This window comes from Heterodontus francisci, chromosome 8, assembly GCF_036365525.1.
Source record: "Heterodontus francisci isolate sHetFra1 chromosome 8, sHetFra1.hap1, whole genome shotgun sequence".
NCBI lineage: Eukaryota > Metazoa > Chordata > Chondrichthyes > Heterodontiformes > Heterodontidae > Heterodontus > Heterodontus francisci.
Window position 1 is genome coordinate 109200543 of NC_090378.1, and position 22924 is coordinate 109223466.

At 44.0% G+C, this 22924-nt stretch overlaps 1 protein-coding gene across 1 annotated transcript in view; it reads right to left on the bottom strand.

The window, feature by feature from the left end:
- LOC137373077 (neurogenic locus notch homolog protein 2-like) overlaps positions 1–2988 on the bottom strand; it is a 164491-nt gene extending 161503 nt beyond the window's left edge. The window contains exon 1 of the mRNA XM_068037924.1: positions 2765–2988. Coding sequence (XP_067894025.1) covers positions 2765–2828 — 64 coding nt within the window. The 5' untranslated portion in view covers positions 2829–2988. The remainder of the gene's footprint in view (positions 1–2764) is intronic.
- Positions 2989–22924: the final 19936 nt, after the last annotated feature.

Below are 22924 nucleotides of genomic sequence, written 5' to 3' on the forward strand. Positions count from 1 at the left end.
TATACAGGCTGCTTAATACAATATACACAATAAAATGCAACAGGTTGCATTTTCCAACTTTACTCTCTTTTGTCACCTCCCCTCCTGAAGGCATTAGCTCTTGCAAGAGCATGGATTTCTTCAGTGTGGACAGGAATCCTTTCCCCGTTACCATCCTTAATTTGAGTATGTGAAGGAGGCTTTTTTTTTAAATTAGTTTATTGGTAGGTGGGCGTCACTGGCCAGGCCAGCATTTTATTTAGGTATGGGCTGCCTCAAACTTGAGCCTAATCCTGTCCTCATCTGACATCCAGAAATGCATAATTCCCAATAGCAGTTACTGTATAGTGCCCTGGAGCATGAACCCTGGCTACTTTATCTCCTTTTATACCTCATGGAAGCAAGAGGACTGCTGTAGCAGCAACACGGTGGCCCTCAGCTGAGATCAGGTAACTCAGCATGGTCCAAGACTTTCTGTCCATTTCTCAGCACTGAGCTTTGAATTGCTGCCATTCTGGACCATTGAATCCTAGAACAGTGGCCCTATTCAAATCCAAGCCCTCACTCAGGGAAACCTGATTTTACAGCCCTTTTTACATGACAGCACTGCTACCCTAATGTAAGCCAATCATCTCAATACCATTTGGGGCCATGGATAACACAGGGCGGCGCAGTGGTTAGCACCGCAGCCTCACAGCTCCAGCGACCCGGGTTCAATTCTGGGTACTGCCTGTGCGGAGTTTGCAAGTTCTCCCTGTGTCTGCGTGGGTTTCCTCCGGGTGCTCCGGTTTCCTCCCACATGCCAAAGACTTGCAGGGTGATAGGTTAATTGGCCATTATAAATTGCCCCTAGTATAGGTAGGTGGTAGGGAAATAGGTGGGGATGTGGTAAGAATATGGAATTAGGGTAGGATTAGTATAAATGGGGGGTTGATGGTCGGCACAGACTCGGTGGGCCGAAGGGCCTGTTTCAGTGCTGTATCTCTAAACTAAACAGAATGGTCGCTACATTTATTTCCATTTATTTCACGGCACTTCAAAGTAAATCATCATGTCAAGTGCCCCGAGACACTCCAATGACGTGATAAGACGCTGCACAAGTATAAGTGTTGCTTTTTTATTTCACACTGAATGGTGCATTTACCGGCAGCGTTGGGGAGTTTCCGCAACTGCTTATTTTAGTTTTCACAACTTTTTTTAAAAAAAAACACGTAATGAAGTTCAACCCATTCAGCAGCGTAATCACAGGGTACACTCACGTTTTAACAAAGTGAAATCAGTGTTTCAGCATGTGGGTAGGTGTGTATGTGTGTGTCTGTGGAGTCAACAGCATTTCAGATCTGTGACTGAACACATCAAACATACACTGTTCAAACCCATACTGCAAAAGCACAAACTTCAAACAGCAGCTCTGAAAAGCCAGATGTTACTACCTCAATGTCAAAAAAAATGTACAGGTGAAACCTAACAAACTTTCTCCTCCACTGGTTACTAAACAATGCCATCATCCTAACAGAAGCGAACACAAAGCATTCACCATCTCTTCCTAAAAAGCCAATGTCAACACCGCTCATAAACCTCGCAGACTGGATGTGACAGAAACTATTTTTTTTTGTTTCTTCTCACATAGTAAAAAGTTTCAACACACCAGTTATCTGTAAATATGAATCACCGGTCTTTTGACTAATAAAGTTTCCACATTGTCATTTATACTGTGTGATCTTTCAGTTCCCTTCCTGACAGCAACACTGATCATTGACAAGTTTTGATGGTTTTATTTCTTTTTTAAAAAAAAAGGGGCCGGTACAGTTGTCAAGCAGAAAAGGGGAAAAAAACAAGCCACAGTCCCAATCCAGATGTGGAACCAATGCCAAAGATTTTTTACGGATCTTTTTTGAATTCTTTTTCACCATGCAAATAGTGCCAAAAGTACTGAACTCGAAAACTTTAACAGTAACCAAGTGACACGATTGGGAAAAAAGTTAATACATGGTGTGGGGGCGGGGATGGGGAGGCAGAAGAGGGAGAAATAAAACAAAATCACGCTCTAACACTCGTCTGGTTTTTGAACGGGCACCAATCCCCTCCATCAGGCTGGACATTTCCCCCCCCCCCTCAACCGAAACTTTTTCAGTCGCTGGCTCTGTCGCAGAGTTTAAGATGGAGAAATGGGTGGCGGAATTCATTTTGGATGCTAAGAATCTGCCACAGAGACTGTGAAAACCACTTTTATCAACTTCCCCGGCGCTTTGATCACTGGATGGATGGAGGAAGGGAGGGGAAGGAATAACGATGGGAAGAGTTTGTGACAAGAGTCGCTGCCCTTCACCCTGGCAGCTCAGAACCGCGGCCACCGGGTGAATGATCCGGAAAGTTTAATGAACTTTGCAGATTATTCGCCCGCGATGTTGCGGCATTCGGGGGGGGGGGGGGGGCGGGGGAGAAAGAGTTGAAGTATTTGAAAACTTTAAACAGGCAGGTTGAGGGAAGGTTGCGATGCCAATGTACATCAATGTGGAAAAGACCCTCGGAAACAGAGGGGTTTTTTCCCCCCCCCCCTCTCTGATTTCCCGGTAACCGATGAAAGTTTGTTAGAAGTTTGAGGGAAGCAGTTGAAGGCGCGGAAGGAGATTGGCGACAGCCTGGCTTTCCAGCCACGCCGGCAGCCGCCTGGGATCCAGTCCCCGTCCATCAGGCGCTTTCCCCGGCGGTGGGAAAGAGCCAGAGTCCCCCCCCTCCCAACCCATATCATCAACATCATCATCTCCCTTCCTCATTCACCTACCTCCACACACAGCAACTACCCCCAACATGCCCCACAAATTCCTCCACAGCCGGCTGGCTCCCATCTCTCGGCAGCTACCTCCTGTCAACAGTCCTCATAGAAACCAACAGAGACAGTCGGAAGAAGTTTTCTAAAAGTTGGGGTAAGTTTGCTGCGGCCGCCAGCCCCGTGTGCGCTCTAACTCCAACCTTGCCGACATTGGAAAGTCGGAGTAACTTTCCGAGACCGCCTCACCCGCCCGCACTCCTCCGCCACCCGCTGTATAAAAAAGAATCCGGCTCACTCCCCCCCTCCCCCGCGTCCCCAGCACCACCCTCGTCCCTTCTGCCCAGCACCCGCTTACCCGCAACTCCCCTCCCTTACCCCCCATTATTCTCTTTTTAACTTTTTTATTCCTTCAACTCTGAGGAACTATTTAGCCTCCTCATCACTCCCCTCCTCCTTTGTGCGGAGGTATTTCATTCTTCTGTTTTCAAGTTTTTTTTTCGTAAATGTGTCAATTATTTCAGAATTAAAGCAAGATTGCCTCCTTTCCCCATTCATCTGTTCACCAAAGTTGGTGAAACTGCTGTATGCCAAGCAGGAGTATTAATAGACAATAATGAATGCAAATAGTTTATAAAAGTTTTGTATCAATTTTCCTCCTCATAAGTGAAATTAAATAGTTGATCGTCTTCCGTTAAAGCGTAAAATATTAGTCAGGGTTTTACTTTTGTGATATAAGTTGGTTGAAGTCCCTGCTCTTGCGACATGTATACTGACAAAAAATGCCATTTTCCTGCGCTTCAAGTACCAGTCTTTCTTCTGCTCTGTTCTGTCATGAAATGAAGTACCTGACAATTTGGTTGACGTCCTCATGCTGTCGCCTAACTGAATAACTTGTGTCAGAACATAGGAACTGGAGTCAGCTATTCAGTCCCTCAATCCTGCTGTGCCATTCTATTGGCTGATCTGCACCTCAACTCCATTTAGCTGCATATTCCTTGATGCCCTTCTTCTTGTTTGGCCTCCTTTTCTCGACAGACAATGGGTAAGCGCCTAGAGGTGGTCAGTGGTTTGTGAAGCAGCGCCTGGAATGGCTATAAAGGCCAATACTAGAGTGACAGACTCAAACACAGGTGCTGCAGATAAAATTGGTTGTCGGGGCTGTTACACAGTTGGCTCTCTCCTTGCGCTTCTGTCTTTTTTCCTGCCAACTGCTAAGTCTCTTCGACTTGCCACACTTTAGCCCTGCCTTTATGGCTGCCCGCCAGCTCTGGCGATCGCTGACAACTGACTCCCACGACTTGTGATCAATGTCACAGGATTGCATGTCGTGTTTGCAGACATCTTTAAAGCGGAGACATGGACGGCCAGTGGGTCTGATACCAGTGACGAGCTCGCTGTACAATGTGTCCTTAGGGATCCTGCCATCTTCCATGCGGTTCACATGGTCAGGCCATCTCAAGCGCCGCTGACTCAATAGTGTGTATAAGCTGGGGATGTTGGCCGCCTCGAGGACTTCTGTGTTGGAGATACGGTCCTGCCACCTGATGCCAAGGATTCTCCGGAGGCAGCGAAGATGGAATGAATTGAGACATCGCTCTTGGCTGACATACGTTGTCCAGGCCTCGCTGCCATAGAGCAAGGTACTGAGGACACAGGCTTCATACACTCAGACTTTTGTGTTCCGTGTCAGTGCGCCATTTTCCCACACTCTCTTGGCCTGTCTGGACATAGCAGTGGAAGCCTTTCCCATGCGCTTGTTGATTTCTGCATCGAGAGACAGGTTACTGGTGATAGTTGAGCCTAGAACAAAGAACAAAGAAAATTACAGCACAGGAACAGGCCCTTCGGCCCTCCAAGCCTGCGCCGATCCAGATCCTCTATCTAAACATGTCGCCTATTTTCTGAGGGTCTGTATCTCCTTGCTTCCTGCCCATTCATGTATCTGTCTAGATAAATCTTAAAAGACGCTATCGTGCCCACGTCTACCACCTCCGCTGGCAACGCATTCCAGGCACCCACCACCCTCTGCATAAAGAACTTTCCACGCATATCCCCCCTAAACTTTTCCCCTCTCACTTTGAACTCGTGACCCCTAGTAATTGAATACCCCACTCGGGGAAAAAGCTTCTTGCTATCCAGCCTGTCTATACCTCTCATGATTTTGTACACCTCAATCAGGTCCCCCCTCAACCTCCGTCTTCCTAATGAAAATAATCCTAATCTACTCAACCTCTCTTCATAGCTAGCGCCCTCCATACCAGGCAACATCCTGGTGAACCTCCTCTGCACCCTCTCCAAAGCATCTACATCCTTTTGGTAATGTGGCGACCAGAACTGCACGCAGTATTCCAAATGTGGCCGAACCAAAGTCCTATACAACTGTAACATGACCTGCCAACTCTTGTACTCAATACCCCGTCCGATGAAGGAAAGCATGCCGTATGCCTTCTTGACCACTCTATTGACCTGCGTTGCCACCTTCAGGGAACAATGGACCTGAACACCCAAATCTCACTGTACATCAATTTTCCCCAGGACTTTTCCATTTGCTGTATAGTTCACTCTTGAATTGGATCTTCCAAAATGCATCACCTCGCATTTGCCCTGATTGAACTCCATCTGCCATTTCTCTGCCCAACTCTCCAATCTATCTATATTCTGCTGTATTCTCTGACAGTCCCCTTCACTATCTGCTACTCCACCAATCTTAGTGTCGTCCGCAAACTTGCTAATCAGACCACCTATACTTTCCTCCAAATCATTTATGTATATCACAAACAACAGTGGTCCCAGCACGGATCCCTGTGGAACACCACTGGTCACACATCTCCATTTTGAGAAACTCCCTTCCACTACTACTCTCTGTCTCCTGTTGCCCAGCCAGTTCTTTATCCATCTAGTTAGTACACCCTGGACCCCATGCGACTTCACTTTCTCCATCAGCCTACCATGGGGAACCTTATCAAACGCCTTACTGAAGTCCATGTATATGACATCTACAGCCCTTCCCTCATCAATCAACTTTGTCACTTCCTCACAGAATTCTATTAAGTTGGTAAGACATGACCTTCCCTGCACAAAACCATGTTGCCTATCACTGATAAGCTCATTTTCTTCCAAATGGGAATAGATCCTATCCCTCAGTATCTTCTCCAGCAGCTTCCCTACCACTGACGTCAGACTCACCGGTCTATAATTACCTGGATTTTCCCTGCTACCCTTCTTAAACAAGGGGACAACATTAGCAATTCTCCAGTCCTCCGGAACCTCACCCGTGTTTAAGGATGCTGCAAAGATATCTGTTAAGGCCCCAGCTATTTCCTCTCTCGCTTCCCTCAGTAACCTGGGATAGATCCCATCCGGACCTGGGGACTTGTCCACCTTAATGCCTTTTAGAATACCCAACACTTCCTCCCTCCTTATGCCGACTTGACCTAGAGTAATCAAACATCTGTCCCTAACCTCAACATCCGTCATGTCCCTCTCCTCGGTGAATACCGATGCAAAGTACTCGTTTAAGATTTCACCCATTTTCTCTGACTCCACGCATAACTTTTCTCCTTTGTCCTTGAGTGGGCCAATCCTTTCTCCAGTTACCCTCTTGCTCCTTATGTATGAATAAAAGGCTTTGGGATTTTCCTTAACCCTGTTTACTAAAGATATTTCATGACTCCTTTTAGCCTTCTTAATTCCTCGTTTCAGATTGGTCCTACATTCCCGATATTCTTTCAAAGCTTCATCTTTCTTCAGCCTCCTAGACCTTATGTATGCTTCCTTTTTCCTCTTAGCTAGTCTCACAATTTCACCTGTCATCCATGGTTCCCTAATCTTGCCATTTCTATCCCTCATTTTCACAGGAACATGTCTCTCCTGCACGCTAATCAACCTCTCTTTAAAAGCCTCCCACATATCAAAAGTGGATTTACCTTCAAACAGCTGCTCCCAATCTACATTCCCCAGCTCCTGCCGAATTTTGGTACAGTTGGCCTTCCCCCAATTTAGCACTCTTCCTTTAGGACCACTCTCGTCTTTGTCCATGAGTATTCTAAAACTTACGGAATTGTGATCACTATTCCCAAAGTAGTCCCCTACTGAAACTTCAACCACCTGGCCGGGCTCATTCCTAGGTAGGTGAACTCTTGAACCACTTCCAGAGCATGGTCGCCGATATTGATGGATGGAGCATTTCTGACATCCTGTACCATGATGTTCATTTTCTTGAGGCTGATGGTTAGGCCAAATTCGTTGCAGGCAGCTGCAATCCTGTCGATGAGTCTCTGCAGACACCCTTCAGTGTGAGATGTTAATGCAGCATCGTCAGCAAAGAGGAGTTCCCTGATGAGGACTTTCCGTACTTTGGTCTTCGTTCTTAGATGGGCAAGATTGAACAACCTGCCACCTGATCTTGTGTGGAGGAAAATTCCTTCTTCTGAAGACTTGAACTCAACTCCATTTAGCTGCATATTCCTTGATGCCCTTACACCCAACAAAAATCGGTCAACCTCAGTCTTGAAAGATCCACTTGTCCCCCAGCTTTTTGGGGAGGGGGGATTCCTCATTTCTACGACATCGTATCTTTAGACGACCTTCACCCATACAACAATAAATTTGAATGTGCAGCAATCACAGTAACTACCAAAGCTAGACAGGCTCTGCGTGTCACATAGAATGACAAATGGTCCATCCAACCATGAGATGTAAAGGTGACTTCATCTCATCGCTGTTGCTGATATCTTGATGTGTGCAAGTTGGCTGCCATATTTACCCAGATAATGACAGTGATTTCCCTTCAAAATGCAACTTATTGCATATGTCATTTTGGAATGTTTCTGTGAGAGATGTGATCGGTGCCAAAAGACATGACTGAGCTACTGGGACCATGGAAATATGATCCCCAGGGAAGTTTCTTGGGCACTTTGCAGCCCATGAAGAAGTTTTGAAATGCTGTCATGGCAACCAGTTTGTAAACAGTCAGGTACCAAAAACAACAAATCAGATGAACAACCAGAAAATCTAATATTTTCTTGATCAAGGAAGGAATGTAGACCAGAACACCAGGAGAACTTTCTACTCTTGTTTGAATTGTGCCATCGGATCTTTTGCATCCACTGTAACAGCTAGATAAGGCCTTGCTTTAATATCTCACCGTAAAGATGGTACCCCCGCCAATATAGCACTCCCTCAGCACTGCACTGGAGTGTCAGCCAAGACCAGAAGTAGTGCTCACAACCGTCTGATTCAGAGATAATCCTACCAGCAACTAAACCAAGTCGAGACATTAGGAAAGGAGAGTTTTGAATCACCAGCACTCAGAACTTTAACTGGATGGTTACCATAGGCAGTTAATCTAAAGGTCAATTTTAATTGTACGATAAGGTAAAAATATTGATAGTGAATTGTCAGCCCGTTTTCCATCTCTCCCAATTTTAATTTCCATTCACTTCAAAATCAAGAGTGATGTAAAGCAGGCTGGCAAATCGCAATCACCCATGCTGCACTTTTGCACAATGTTAAAATCTAGCCACTTGCCTTTGGGAAGAAGTATGTGACAAACTTGTTCTTAGCTTGTCTGTGAAACTATGATGCAATGACATAAACAGCAAGGAACAGCATTGCAACAAACATTGTGAATATCTCTTCTTCCCCAAAACAGATTTGCCAAGCAATTTTTTTCCTGCGAGGACCCTGCTCCGAAAAGACCTAAAATTCTGCAGCAATGGCGGTGCTGAATTTTTGGTGCTTTCAGCTTAACCTGCAGAATTCAAGGAGAAAAGTTTTACAACAATTAAGAACAAATTTAAGCAAAAACAAATGTATTTGACAAGCCTGCCTAAATCATTGATATCCGATGAGCAGAATCAGTTATTACTAATCAGTCACTCCTTTTAATTGAAAAAAAACTCAATAAATTGTTCCCACTCCTCCAATTTCTCCTCTCCCCTTCTCTCCTGAAACTCCATTCCATGGAAGTGGGGTTAGTTCATCCAACAGGATTATCTTCACATATAACCTTGGACAGAGTTAATAAGCTGTTACACATTGGGTGGGGGCAGAGGTGTTGGACATGCCGTCCTTACCTAATGACTATATATACACTTTTGGTAGGGATCATTGAATAGTGCTCAGACTGAAAGCATTGAGTCCAACTATTACATCCTCTCACCCCTCCACCCCACTGCTACCCCTCTCGAGACAAAGTGATTAAACACAGAACAGGGTAACAAGCCAGAATCCTTCATAAAATTTATAGCTTAGCCCCACATGGTGTACTCATCCAATAAGCCATCAATGATATTTAAAGAGGAAATCTTCATTTCTTCGTTCATTACTCTGTGCTTTTACCTGTGATTGGGATTATGGACTGACATAGGAACATAGGAAAGAGGAGCAGCAGTAGGCCATTGGGCCCCTCAAGCCTGCTCCGCCATTTAACTAGATCATGGCTGATCTTCTACCTCAATGCCATTTTCCCGCACTATCCCCATATCTTTAATATCTAGGAATCTATTGATCTCTGTCTTCAACATTTGTGTTCAAAATTTGAACTTTTGACAGTTGTGTTCCAAAGGGGTTATTCCACGTAGATATAAAGGCCTTGTTAAGGAAGGGGGCACCCACTGAATTACAGTGAAAGATAATTGTCAATAATAGCTAGATGATTAAAGCAATTCTGGTCATCCCCTGTCTCACAGCCTTCTCTCCCCTCCCTAAAAGGAGCACAGATACATGAACACAGCACTTTGCACTTACTGTTGGAATCATGTGGATTCTAGGGTGACAGGGTGCTGGAGTGGTGACTTTCAAGCTATACATCACCAACTGTATCTCCCTCAGGGGTGAGATGCCTATGGTCTTTTGGGACTGTGGCTAAAGCAAGCACAAGCAAATTCCAATTATGATGCGGGTCCCAGTTGTGGTTGATTTTTCAAGTCCCTACATAGTCTTATACTTGAACCAGCCCAACACAAATATTAGCTTGATAGCACAGCCTAAAAGGTATATCAGCTAACTTCAAAATATTTCAGTCTGCCAATAACTGTCTTCCCTGCCACTTGCACTGCACTGTACATATATATATGCATCCACTGAGCTTCCTGTTGACTGAACGACTGGAGGAACCAATGTTTGATAAGGTCTGAAACCTGGGTACAGTTGTGTGGTGGTTAGGTTACTAGACTACCAGAGAGAAAAGAAAGAGTGAGACTTTGGCTAATAATCCAGAGAACATGAGTTCAAATCTCACCATGGCTGTTTGAGAAAAACCCATCTGCTTCACTAATGTCGTTCAGGGAAGGAAGTCTGCTATCATTACCAGGTCAGGCCCACACACGACTCCAGTCCCACATCAATGTGATTGATTCTTAAACTGCCCTCTAAAGTGGCCTAAGAAGCCACTCAATTCAACGAGAAGGCCACTGACCACCACCTTCCCAGGACAACTAGAATGGGCCAACAAATGCTCGACTTGCAGCAACACCCACATCCTGATAATGATTTGTTCTTAAATCTAGAAGAGGAGAAAACTGTAACTAAATAGAACCCTACTAAAGATGCCAGTTACAACATTCATGCAACACATTGGAAGTGTGGATTTTATTCCCAGATGTGAACGATGCTGAAGTAGCACAGCAGTTCCTCATCTAGCCACTGGGTGGTGCATCCAATTATTGTCAGGAGTGTGATCCTCATTCCCTTTTTGTCCTGTGGAACAGCGACGTCAGACAGCGAAGCCATAGAGTGCGGCAGTGTCCACAGCACTCCACCTTTAAAAGAGTTGAGGGTGTAGAGCAATATGCAACTGCTTTAAATAACAAAACAAGCCTGGTTTGTCACTAGATGGTGTGAGCAGAAACATTTCCTTTGCATACTGTATGTCCCACTAAATAGGTGAAAACTATAAAATCAAGCAAATTATTCAGCAAAACTCCAGTAGGTCTTAAGTTCAACCCATATTCTGTGCTGAGTTAGCTGGGCAGCAGATGGGATATGATTGGCCTCAGCAACTCTGGGTTAGGGATGGGAAATGCCCACTCTTAGTTGCTATCCGATGACTTTTGCTAGAATATGTGCATGTGTACATGCGTCTGTGCTTGTGAGCCTGGTGCATGTCTCTGTGCACCTACATGTCAGCTGAGAATAGGATTGGGATCATTGCCCCAGACAATCAAATTGCACAGGGATACTCAATGTTCAGGCTCACATGTGAATTGTGGGCACTTGAGTTTTTTTATTTGGGTTGTGGGCATCGCTGGCAAGGCCAGCATTTGTTGCTGATCCCTAATTGCCCTTGAGAAGGTGGTGGTGAGCTGCCTTGCTGAACCACTGCAGTCCATCTGGTATAGGTACACCCACAGTGCTGTTAGGGAAGGAGTTCCAGGTTTTTGACCTGGTGACGGTGAAGGAACGGCTATATAGTTCCATGTCAGGATGGTGTGTGACCTGGAGGGGAATTTGCAGGTGGTTGTGTACCCATGTGCCTGCTACCCCTATCCTTCTAGATGGAAGAGGTCATGGGTTTGGAAGGTGCTGTTGAATGAGCCTTGACAAGTTGCTGCAGTAAAGCTAGTGGTGGAGGGAATGAATGTTTATGGTCATGGATGGGGTGCCAGTCAAGCAGGCTGCTTTGTCCTGTATGGTGTTGAGCTATGTGAGTGCTGTTGGTCCAGGCAATTGCAGAGTATTCCATCCACACCTCTTGTAGATCGTAGACAGGCTTTGGGGATTCAGGAGGTGAGTTATTCACCGCAGAATTCCCAGCCTCTGACCTCTTCTTGTAGCCACAGTATTTATATGGCTGGTCCAGTTAAGTTTCTGATCAATGGTAACCCCCAGGATGTTGATGGTGGAGGATTCAGCAATGGTAATACCTTTGAATGTCAAGGGGAGATGGTTAAGTTCTGTCTTGTTTGAGATGGTCATTGCTTGGCACTTGTGTGGTGTGAATGTTACTTGCCACTTCTCAGTCCAAGCCTGAATGTTGTATTATTGCATGCAGGCATGGACTGCTTCAGTATATGAGGAGTTGCGAATGGTAAGGAACACAATGCAATCAATGAATCTCCTCACTTCTGACCTTATGGTGGAGGGAAGGTCATTGGTGAAGCAGCTGAAGATGGTTGGACCTAGAACACTACCCTGAGGAACTCCTGCAGTGATGTCCTGGGACTCAGATGATTGGCCTTCAACAACCTGAGTGAGATTCCAGAGGGTTACTGGTGCCATATCACAGCAGAGAATTTTCATGAGAGAACAGGAAAACACTTGAAAAACAAGTAAATAAGGATGTCATGGCAGCCAAAATAAGCACACTTTTTAATCAGCTTCTTGTTCATTGAGCCATATGGCGGAGGAGGAGGCCATTTGGCACACCGTGCCTGTCCAGCTCTTTAAAAGTGCTTTCCAGTGGTCCCACTCCTCTGGCTCTTTGCATATAGCCCTGCAATTTTTTTTCCATTTCAAGTCTATATCCAATTCCCTTTGCAAAATGAGGCAAACAAACATACGATGTATTTCTAATTATTTTGGATAGTATCTGCCTCTTCTTACCTTTTGGAGGAACAAATTCTAGGATCCCTAGAGCTTTAAAAGCCAATAATCCAGTTGCCCCCTGGATTATTCAGTGGCCAAGTACAGTTTCTAATATGATTCTCAGCTACACATAGGAGAAAAATCACAAGTCTGATCTCTGCTCAATCACAAATCTCAATCGGAGCAGTGGTAAAGGTGTTACAACTGTGCACAGTGGCTTCAGGCCTGGGTTAGGAGGAGAGGCGCAATCAGGCAAATCCTGTTTCTGTCCGGGAGATGTGGATTTTTGGACAGAATTGAACTTTGCTCTTAGTGAGCAAGTACGCCATGTGCTATGGTGGGCCTGAACCAACAGGCCAGAAGGTTCCAGGCCACAAACCATACTGCACCTCAGCCTTGATGAAAGCCCATCTCCCTGCATGTAAAGCATTCAAATGTGCAGGAAAAATGGAACTAATTGTAGTACCTTCGAGAGCAAGAGGACTGTCGCACAGTACAGAAGGCAATTTGGGATTCCGTCCATAGATCAATTGATAGGGACTATATCCTCCAACCAAATGACGCAAATTCTTCACATGAACCACCCATGCCAGGATAGTTTTCAACTTGCAGTTTGGGTGGTCCACTAAGATTTTATGCAGCATTTCACCAAATACTGCGTGATTCCTTTCACAGAGCCCATTGTTGAAAGCACTTTCAGCTGCAGTATTCATAATCGTGATGTTCAAGTTTTCACACGTTTCTGAATTCATCACTTTCATTTTTTGTTTTTTTTTGTGTTTATTTTATTTTAGTTTGTTCAGTTTGTTTCTACTGTGCCTACCCACTGTGTTTTTTCTCATGTTTGTGCTTGTGGCTGTTCAGTTTTCAGTCCATTAACACCCTATCTGTATTAACGCTTTGTCTTTCAGCATACATTAACATACTGTTTGCCTTTGCTCCATGACCTTCTGGTCAGCTATTCTGTGACCTTTGTCCTATCAACACCTTCTCTTTTGTTATCTCTTGCCCCACCCCTGCTTTACTTGCTTAAAATCGTTTACATTTCTAATATCTGCCAGTTCTGAAGAAGGGTCACTGATCTGAAATGTCAACTCTACTTCTCTCTCCACAGATGCTGCCAGACCTGCTGAGTATTTCCAGTGTTTCTTGTTTTTATATACAATAATACTCTGACCGGTAAACTGCAAATTCACTGACTTTCCAAAAACAATTGCTCTATCATGCTCCATATCAAGTTTCATTTGTGCCTTTTTCATTGAAGGCTTACTGAGCAGTAAAGGAATCTCACTGGAGACTACATCAGTACTGATAAAGTGGCTTACTCCAGCTATTTTACATGGAATTACTACTCTCTTCAGTGACTTCAATGTGTTGTCATCACCAAACCTAAAGCTGGTAGTACTTTTATACTCCTTAACCTTGTAGTACTTTTATACTCCTTAACCTTGTGTTGATCCTCACTATTAAGTGAATCCAGATAACATTGTAACCAATCAGTTCCACATACTGTCGATGTGTAAGCACTATCCAATACAGCACAGTTGAATGAATCCGCAACTAACACATTCATCACAGGACTAAAACTCCTTGTGACGAGTACAATTTGTTCAGATTCATTGGTGTCTTCCTCTTCTGCCTCAGAATTCTCTGCATCGTGTGTTATTTTGAGGACTTTGCTCCTCTGCTTATTGCAGTTCATTGCAAAATGATACTTTGTGTCACATCTCAAGCACCTATTAACTGTTCCTTGGGTATTGCTGTGATTCATTTGCCGATGATTGCTGTTCCAATTCTGTCTTTCACTATAATAGTCAGACCTGCTAAATGTGTTTTCATCCTCATTCCTCCTGTCTTTAACTCTTCCATTGTTCTTATGCCTGTTTCCAGTATCTGGACCATTTTGAAATCTATTGAGTCCTCCATTCTTTGCATCACTGCAGAATGCCCTGTTTGTTCTACCAGGACTGCAGGAAATGACTGTTTCCCCAGGAATTTCTTTAAGGCAGCAGACATTTGATCCAACAGTGAGTCTTTGTCCAAGAACTGAACCCCAGTTAGAATCAGGAGCCTGTCCATATGAGACACCCAAGCACAATCTAGCAATTTAAATGCTAGCACTGAACCAGGGATCTCCAAATTGAATTTCCTCAATCTTCTATACAGTTTGTTAAAGTCCATGATATATTCCTCCATTAAATAACCATCTGTTTTCCAAAATCTATCAAAGTCAGACCATGCCTCATACACATTCAATAGGTCATCTTTCTTGTAAATTTCATCCAAGAATTCTAAAAGAAGATCCAGTCCTTCATCAGTATCCAACTGACGAGCATCCAGTTCACAAAACACTTTACTTCTGATTTTACTTTTGGTAGGAAGTGACAGCGCCAAGGCCATACCTTGTTTCCTCTTTGGTAGAGATGTAACCCGTGTCCACATCCCCACTTCATTTTTCCACTGGCCATATGGTTCAGACTCAGAACATCGGAGGGTAATCATACCCTGACAATTTACACTTGCTTTCTGCCATATTTTCCACAAAAGCCTGTGAAATTTTAGTTTTCTATGTAAAACAAAATTCCTAGTTTCCAACCTTCAGCTTTAGGCAACCATCCTCTGCTACCATGTTAAACTCCAGAAAGCTTGTTATGGAAAGATAATGCTGGAGACCATCTTTACTCAGTTTCACATTTATTGTACAGAGTAAAAAGATTACAAACATGTAGCTCCTCCCTCAAAACCTCCCCCAATCTCAGTAAGTGTCTGCTTATAAACGCTCAAGTAAGACCCCAATTAATACCCTCCACCTGCATAATAATCAAACAATTGATACACAATTAACAGATTAACATCCAGGTGCCTTTGAACATCAACACTTCCCAAACTCTCAGCATTTAAGAAATACTCTGCCTTTCTGTCTTTTCTACCAAAGCGTATCACTTCCCACTTATTCACATTATATTCCATCTGCCATGTTCTTGCCCATTCACTTAGCCTGTCCAAGTCCCCTTGAAGCCTCCTTGCATCCTCCTCACAACTTATATTCATTCCCACCTAGTTTTGTGTCATCAGCAAATTTGAAAATATTACAATTGGACCTCACATCCAAATCATTTATATGGGTTATGAATAGCTGTGTGCCCAGCACTAATCCTAATGATACCCCACTATAACAGCCTGACGTCCTGACAATGACCTGTTTATTCCTACGCTCTGTTTTCTGTCTGTTAACCAATTCTCGATCCATACCAGTATATTACTCCCAATCCCATGTGCTCTAATTTTGTTCACTAACCTCCTGTGTGGGACCTTATCAAAAGCCTTCTGAAAATCAAAATATACCACAACCACTGGTTCTCCTTTATCTATGCTACAAGTAGCATCCTCAAAAAATACCAACAGGTTTGTGAAACATTATTTCACTTTCATAAATCCATGTTGACTCTGCCGAATCATATCATTATTTTCTAAGCGTCGAGTTATCACATCCTTTATAATTGATTTTGACATTTTCCCTGCTACTGAAGTCAAACTAACCGGTCTATAGTTCCCAGTTTTCTCTCTCCTTTCTTTCTTAATAGTGCAGTTACATTTGTGAAGTGGAAGGAAGCAAAAGATTGAGAGGGAGGGAGAAACTGGTAAAAAAAAAACACATGTGGGTTTAATTTCCTCTGTGTGCTATTTTAATCCATGTAAATCTATGGTTCAGTTCCAAACTTAATTAGACCAATTTTTCCCTGGAATTCTGGTCGTAGAAACAGCCAAGCAAACTTAATCAGCACTGCACCTTCAAAAATGTTCCCCCTACCTAATTGTAACTTCCTAAAGTTTACTACGAAGACTATTACAGTGGGAGAGCAGGAGGGGGACCGGGGATGGGGGGAGGTGGTGGGGGAGTGACAGCATGGTGTGTGCTGCTCAGATCATCAGATATCTCAGTTTCCAGAACACTGGGCTCTTTGCCCCATCACTCTTGGCTGCAAAACATTTCTCTGCATCTTCAACACCCACTAGAAGGTCTATTTAAAGGTTTTGCCTTCCAGCTACCAATTGATTTGGCCACTTCAAAATGTCACCATTTTCAACACTTACCTTGCTCCTGAGGCTGAAAACAATCATGACATTAGCGGCAGGAGAACCGTGAGTACAAACCCCTCTGATTTAGTAATGAAACATCTTTATTCTGTAAAATCATGTTTCCTTTAAATAGTCACAGAATTATATAATAATGCAACAGATTCTCTCTTTCCTTGCTGTGGAATTCCAGAGGTCCATGTCTGAAATTCTTTAAGTCTTCAGCTATCACACAATCTCTAAGGAGACAAACAAGCCACTGAACAATCATTTGGGTGTTTGGGGATTGAAATATCCGTTGAAACATCTGTTCTCAATACCCACCTAGATGAATGGCACTCTGACTATAAAGGGAGCACAATGAGGATGCTAAGAATGCTGCAATGACATGAGCGACAACAGACGCCACAGCCTGCAGTCAAAACGTGAAGAAAGGGAGTAGCTGTCAGCTGGGATCAGGCCTAATGTCATTGAAAGCTAGGTCTGAGGGAGACAGTAATTCAGTGTACTAATGGCTTTCAAATTCTTTGGATCAGTCTTTTAATGCTGTTATTTTTACAAAATGTTAAATTCCCTTCATTGTTGAATTCCTCTTTTTAAAAAAAAGACAAAGCATACAGTAGAGAAAAAAAGCACATTTTAAAGCTGCAGACCAATGTTTTCCCTCCAATTTTTTTCCTGTACTGTCATCAATTCCTTACAGAGGTGCAATTCCAACTTGCTGGCAATCCTCTGGCGACATAAATGAGTGGTTATTTTATCACGTTTGAACCAAGACAATGAGTGCCGGTGAGCTATTCAACCGTGAAGAGCATGACAACTGAGACCTATCCTGACCTCACCTGACACCCACACACACTTTCCAGCAAGGGGTCTCTGTACAACTATTAAAAGTGGGGTAGCAACTGAAAATGCTCAGCAGGTCAGGTAACATCTGTGGTGAGAGAAAAACTGAGCTAGCATTTCAGGTCGATGACCTTTCATCAGAACAGCACCCATGCATTTTGTTTGTTTTATTGAATTAAAAGTGGCATCCTCCTGGCTTATTTACCCTCGCTTTATCCCAGGAGGGCCACTTGTAGCATTCCAGCTAAAGTCTTACCTTAGATCAGCGAACTCAACACAGGCCAGGGATTGAACTTGGGACCTTCTCAGTCTGTATGGCTCAGTCATAGACTGGGTAGTGCATTTAACCAACTGAACCATTGGATGTAAAAAACTGGAACTACAAAGCACAGGCAGCATATAAGCTGATCAATAGTGTAACAGAGCGGAATACTAACAGTTTGATTTTATGCAGTGCTAATTGACCTCCTTTGCCATTTCTCACAAATTTGCTTTAAATGGGCCCTCACCTCTCCGCACTGCTGCTGGTGGGAGAGGTTGTGTATAATAATTGGAACTTAGGATCTTGCTCCCTCAATCTGCCTCCAAACCTTGCTTCTTTCTCTGTTAGCATGTTCCCTTGATATTATCTTAATTCAAAGTCCTCCATACTACCCCGCAGCTGCAATACAACTTGAGTCGCTGTACATACACTGCCCTTCTACCGGGTTGCTATCCTGCTCTGCTTTCCAATTTGTTTTCTTCAACCACATGGTTCCAAAACTATAATGATGTTAAGCTGGGAATTCAGCTGACCACTTTACACACACGGTGGAGTCCCATGCACGTGCCAGAAATCAGCAGGCCAGTTACCCATCTATCCAGAGGTCTCTGACCAGCAAGACTCAGCTGACTAGTTTGTGCATGGGTTGGAGCTGGGCTTTTGTGATAACGGGTGGGAATTGTCTGATTGGGAGGGTTTGAGCAAGAGACCTTCGAATGTGGGGAATGGTTATGGGTGAGCTGGGGGGGGTGCCCATGAAAGAAAGACTTATATTTTTTCCTGGACTCAGGATATCCCAAAACGCTTTACAGTTAATTAAATACTTTTGAAGGGTTATCACTGTTGTAATGTAGAAAAAGTGACAACCAATTTGCACACAAACAACAACAATGTAATAATGGCAAGATCATCTATTTTTAGGTATTGTTTGAGTGACAAATATTGGCCAGGACTGAATGTAATCCCTGCTATTCTTTGAATAGTGCCTTGGGATCTTTCACATCTATCTGAGAGGGCAGATGGCATTTGGCTCTGTGATGGCGGTAGTTTCAGTGATACAGCTGCTGTTTTGGTACCAAAATGATGTTCACGTCATGTGTGCACACTTCTGGTCTGGCTCACACTGAATGCCATCTTGGTGAGGGCATTGGCGCAGACATTAGGAGCATGCACTGGAAGTACACAGAGCAAGTGGATCATGACATCAGGCAGAGTGTAATGCTGATTTGATGCCAGCGCTGCCATTTTCAACCTCGCTGCTGTAGCTAATGCCCTCTCTTAAACATGCACTGTAGAATACGTGTTCAGCAGTAGGAAGGCCCCCCAGCAATGCTATTTAAAGGGATCATCAAAAACTTGCAGGTTAGTTGATTACTTTCTACTAGCTCTCTCTGAATTTGCTGGGTGCTTTGAGCAGTTGGTTACAGTTGAAGTCTGTAGGGAGTGGTGCTGCATGTGGAGAAGGCATTGATTGTGACTGCAAGGGCTCTGGGCACACCACCTGCCCCAAGTTATGGGTGCTATCATTAAAACCTCCCGTAGACTGCAGCATGAGAGGGAGATGCAGCAGAGGCAAAGAGAAGGACAAGTTGCATCATGGTTGGGTTCGCAAGTGTTCCCATGAAGTTGCCCACCACTTCCACGCTGGAAAAGATGGGCTCCAAGTTCTGTCAGGTCAACCAATGCATCAAGCATTTCTGCCCATCAGCCATTTTCTATATGCCGCCCCAATGAAGTCCTCAATGGAGTCCTCTGCAGTAGAACTCATGTGCAATTTCCCCTTGCAGGGAGCTGGCACCTATGCTATCCTTTCCCTTGTCCTGGCTGCAGTCCACTTGTGCCCGGTGACTCACTATGTGCAGATCCAGCCTCTTTGCTACTCTCTAAAGTACTTGCAGTGGCTGAAAGTGTCAGATCTTGGAACAGTTTTTCTTCATTATCAGTGTCCTGCTCCTCTTGGCCTTCACCCTCTCGTATCACTGCCCAGGTGGCAGTTCTTGAGTATCTGAAAGGAGAGGCACAAGGGTAGTGTTGTGGTGAGGGGAGGAATGGGATGGAAAGTAAAATATGTATGCTTATAGCATCTGCACCTTCCATGTCAGAAGAGATTGTAGGACGAGGGGCAAGTGGGATTTGAGAAAGTGAATTAGGTGAGAACATACCATCATCTTCTCTGGCCTCAGTCTCACCACTGGCCGCAGCCTCTGCAATGCCTGCTCCAACTTTGGCAACCACAGTCTCCTCCATGGAGTTGAGGACATGCATGACTAATTTATTTATCTTATTATACATAATACTATTAGTCCCCCTGTTGGTTAGCAGCTGCTACTGCCTGTGGTTGTGTTTGTTTTACTGTTGTATGTATTTTACTCCATAACACCAGGCTGTGAAGGATAGAACTAAAGCCAATCTGTACATACTTTATAAACTTTTATTGAGGTATAAATTACAAACATACACTTCCTAATCCAACAACCACAGTTTCAGTATGTTCCTAAATATAGGAACACAAGTGAATCCCCAGTTAATTCCCACCACCAGAACACAATTAAATACGCAATTACTATAAAATTAACATTGTGCCACCTTGTCCTGCAAAAGAGAGGGAAGTGTGTCAGTGAGTGTGGTGCAATGTTTCTGGGTGATGTGACTGTCATAGTTGAATAGCTAGCAGTGAATGCAAGCTGTGAGTGTAAGTATTGCAGCAATGCTAAGTGTGTGAGTGTGAGGTGAAGGTATGAACAGGAGGTATGCGTCAAGCTTGATAGAGATTGTTGATGGTGAGTGACGGGGGTGTGGTGAATTGAGCTGTGTATGAGGCTAGTGGTTCAGTTGTATTGATATGTCATTTGAAGATGAATTCTCTGACCTTGACCACTCATGTGAGGTCACTCAACATCTTGCAGCACTGCATCTAGGTCCTCGGAGCAACACTGTTTGCATTGACCTCTGTGACTATCTGCTCCCATTCCCTTTTAAGGGCTTGGCTGCATGTCCTCCTGGCCCCCTGTGGATACAGAACATCTCTCCTCCTGTCCACCTCCTGCTACATTAGAAAATCTGGTAGCCTGCTCTCGACCATGTTTTGCCATTTTCACTCATCCCAGTCAAACACTCTTTGAAAATGACTTCCAGTACCTGCTCCAGCCAGAATGTGCGGGCTAGCTTTAAGTGGTGTTCGCTTCCCACAAACCTGGGCTTCCTACTGAAGTGTGCAGTCACTCAGCAGTGCATTTCACACTGGGCTGCACACCGCTGTCATTTAAATTAGAAGGCAACATGAAGTTTGCCTGCTGCCTGTTTAAAGTAATGCGGGCAGAGTTCAAGTGTACATTGCGATCCCAGCACCCACTTTCCAGGGCTATTAAATTTCAACCCATCATCCAAAAGATGTCATCTGCACAACCAGGATGTTGATAGACTATAGGGGCCCATTGTACTGTTTGTGTCCTTTTTTTTGTTTGTGGATTTGTTGCATGGCGAGATGTATTTGCAGATCTTTTTGGGAGTGGGTGAGGAGCTGTCATGGTGATTGTATCTCGGAAGATTGGTTGGGCAGAATGTGAAGTTTGAAATCAATGTGGAGTTATGCATTATATGACCGGTGAATAACAAAGCAGAAAAATATCCAAAAAGACAAAAAGGGGAAAACCAGTGAAATTGAACACTCAGCCAAGGACAAGAGGAAAATCCAACAACTTGATGTTGACAACAGGCCCAACATACAAGACATGCAAGAGAAGTTTATGGCAAAAGAAAGATTTGCCTTGTGTTTCCATTTTTGCACTTGGCCCGCTGGAGTGCCTTTTGGGTTGTTGCTGGAGTACGCTGTGATTGCCAGCTCATCAAGTTCACCACTCTGCGTGAGGATGTCGTCACAGGAAGAATGAAGGGCAGATTTCTGATATTGTCAACAGCTGAAATTTTCGAAAAGACTGGGGGAATTTTACTGGGAAATGATACTGTTTCTGACAGGAAGCTACAGGGAGGAAGCAAAGATATATCCAAGATATATTTTAAAAAGATATGCTGTAAAATAAACTGAAACAGCTGGAAATTAAATTATAATTTTACACAGAAATGAGGGCACGATAGCTCACTTTCAATTGTGGTGAGGCAGGAGTCTGTGATCAGCCAAACCAACTGATCATTTTCAGGGGAGAGGCTTCAATGGAATGGAGAAGCCTACTAACAGGACGACAGATGGTTACAGGCTGAGGTTGGGTGGTGTCTGCACTCGGTTAGATTATAAGGAGACATGGTGAAGGAAAAGTTTTGATTCTTCATGTTAAAAAAAAAAATCAAGCTCACAGGAAAAAAAAGTTACATTCACAACAGAATTAGAAAGTGTTGCAAATACACAGCACGGGACGCCAAATCAAACCAGGAGCAGGCACGGGACACCAAAATCAAACCAAGAAGAAGCAGGCATACCAAATCACACCATTGAACAGCATAGCATGCCAAATCAAACCAAGGAACAAGGAACATGGAACTTGCCACCATTAAACACAACAAATTCAGGAGACAATAGTTCATAGAAAACTAATGCTAAATAAGATTGCATTGACAGCAGCACAAAACAAGTTCTTGCTCCGAGCTGAACTCTGTATTTAGAATCATTATGGCCTCTGCACCTCATAATTATGTATATGTGGTAAAAGTACAAACTCAATACCAGTAGCTCAGCTTTGGAAAACAAGATAACCCCCAATTTTCTTGCCTTCTCTCCTGAAAGCACAACCTCCCTAAAGGGTATTGTCCCACAATCTCAGCCACCATTCTTTCTGTGTGACTGTTGACACCAAGTGTTGGCAGACTGCAGGGGACATCACAGCTGAACACTGCAAGGTGTCCTCTCCTGATATTCACACACGAATACTTTCCGGCAGAAACAGTCATCATGCAGACCCCCACCTGCCAAGAATGAGACATTAATTTTGTCATATGAACATTGAAACATTAATTTTAAACTGTTGCTGGAGTGAAGAAATGACTTGTTTGAAGATCACCAGATGCTGGGCTGGAAGGACATTTGCATACTAAGAGATGCTGCTTGTGGAGACAAAGCGCTATCCCTGCTCCAATTAACCCAAATGGATTTTGATCACTGGACATTGAAGGTGTAAGGAAACACATTCCAGGCCCTGCTCAGATGATACAATCCACAGAGCCAGGATTGGTTAAACCAGCTGGTCACATGACGAACTAGCTGGTCCAGGTTTTTTGAACTAACCACAGGACGATCTGAACTCAGAAGGCAGTGTGCAACTGAAGATGAAACAAGCAAGTCTCTCACCCAGCTGTCTCTCTTGCTTTCTCCCAAGCCACCAGACCCACAGAAGACATGTAAACCTCAAGATAGAAAAGACTTGGACAGCAAAACAAGTTGAAGTGTGAGCTGGGCCCCAACGAATTGCAAGACTTACTGGCAACCAAAGACTCCACATCGAACTTAA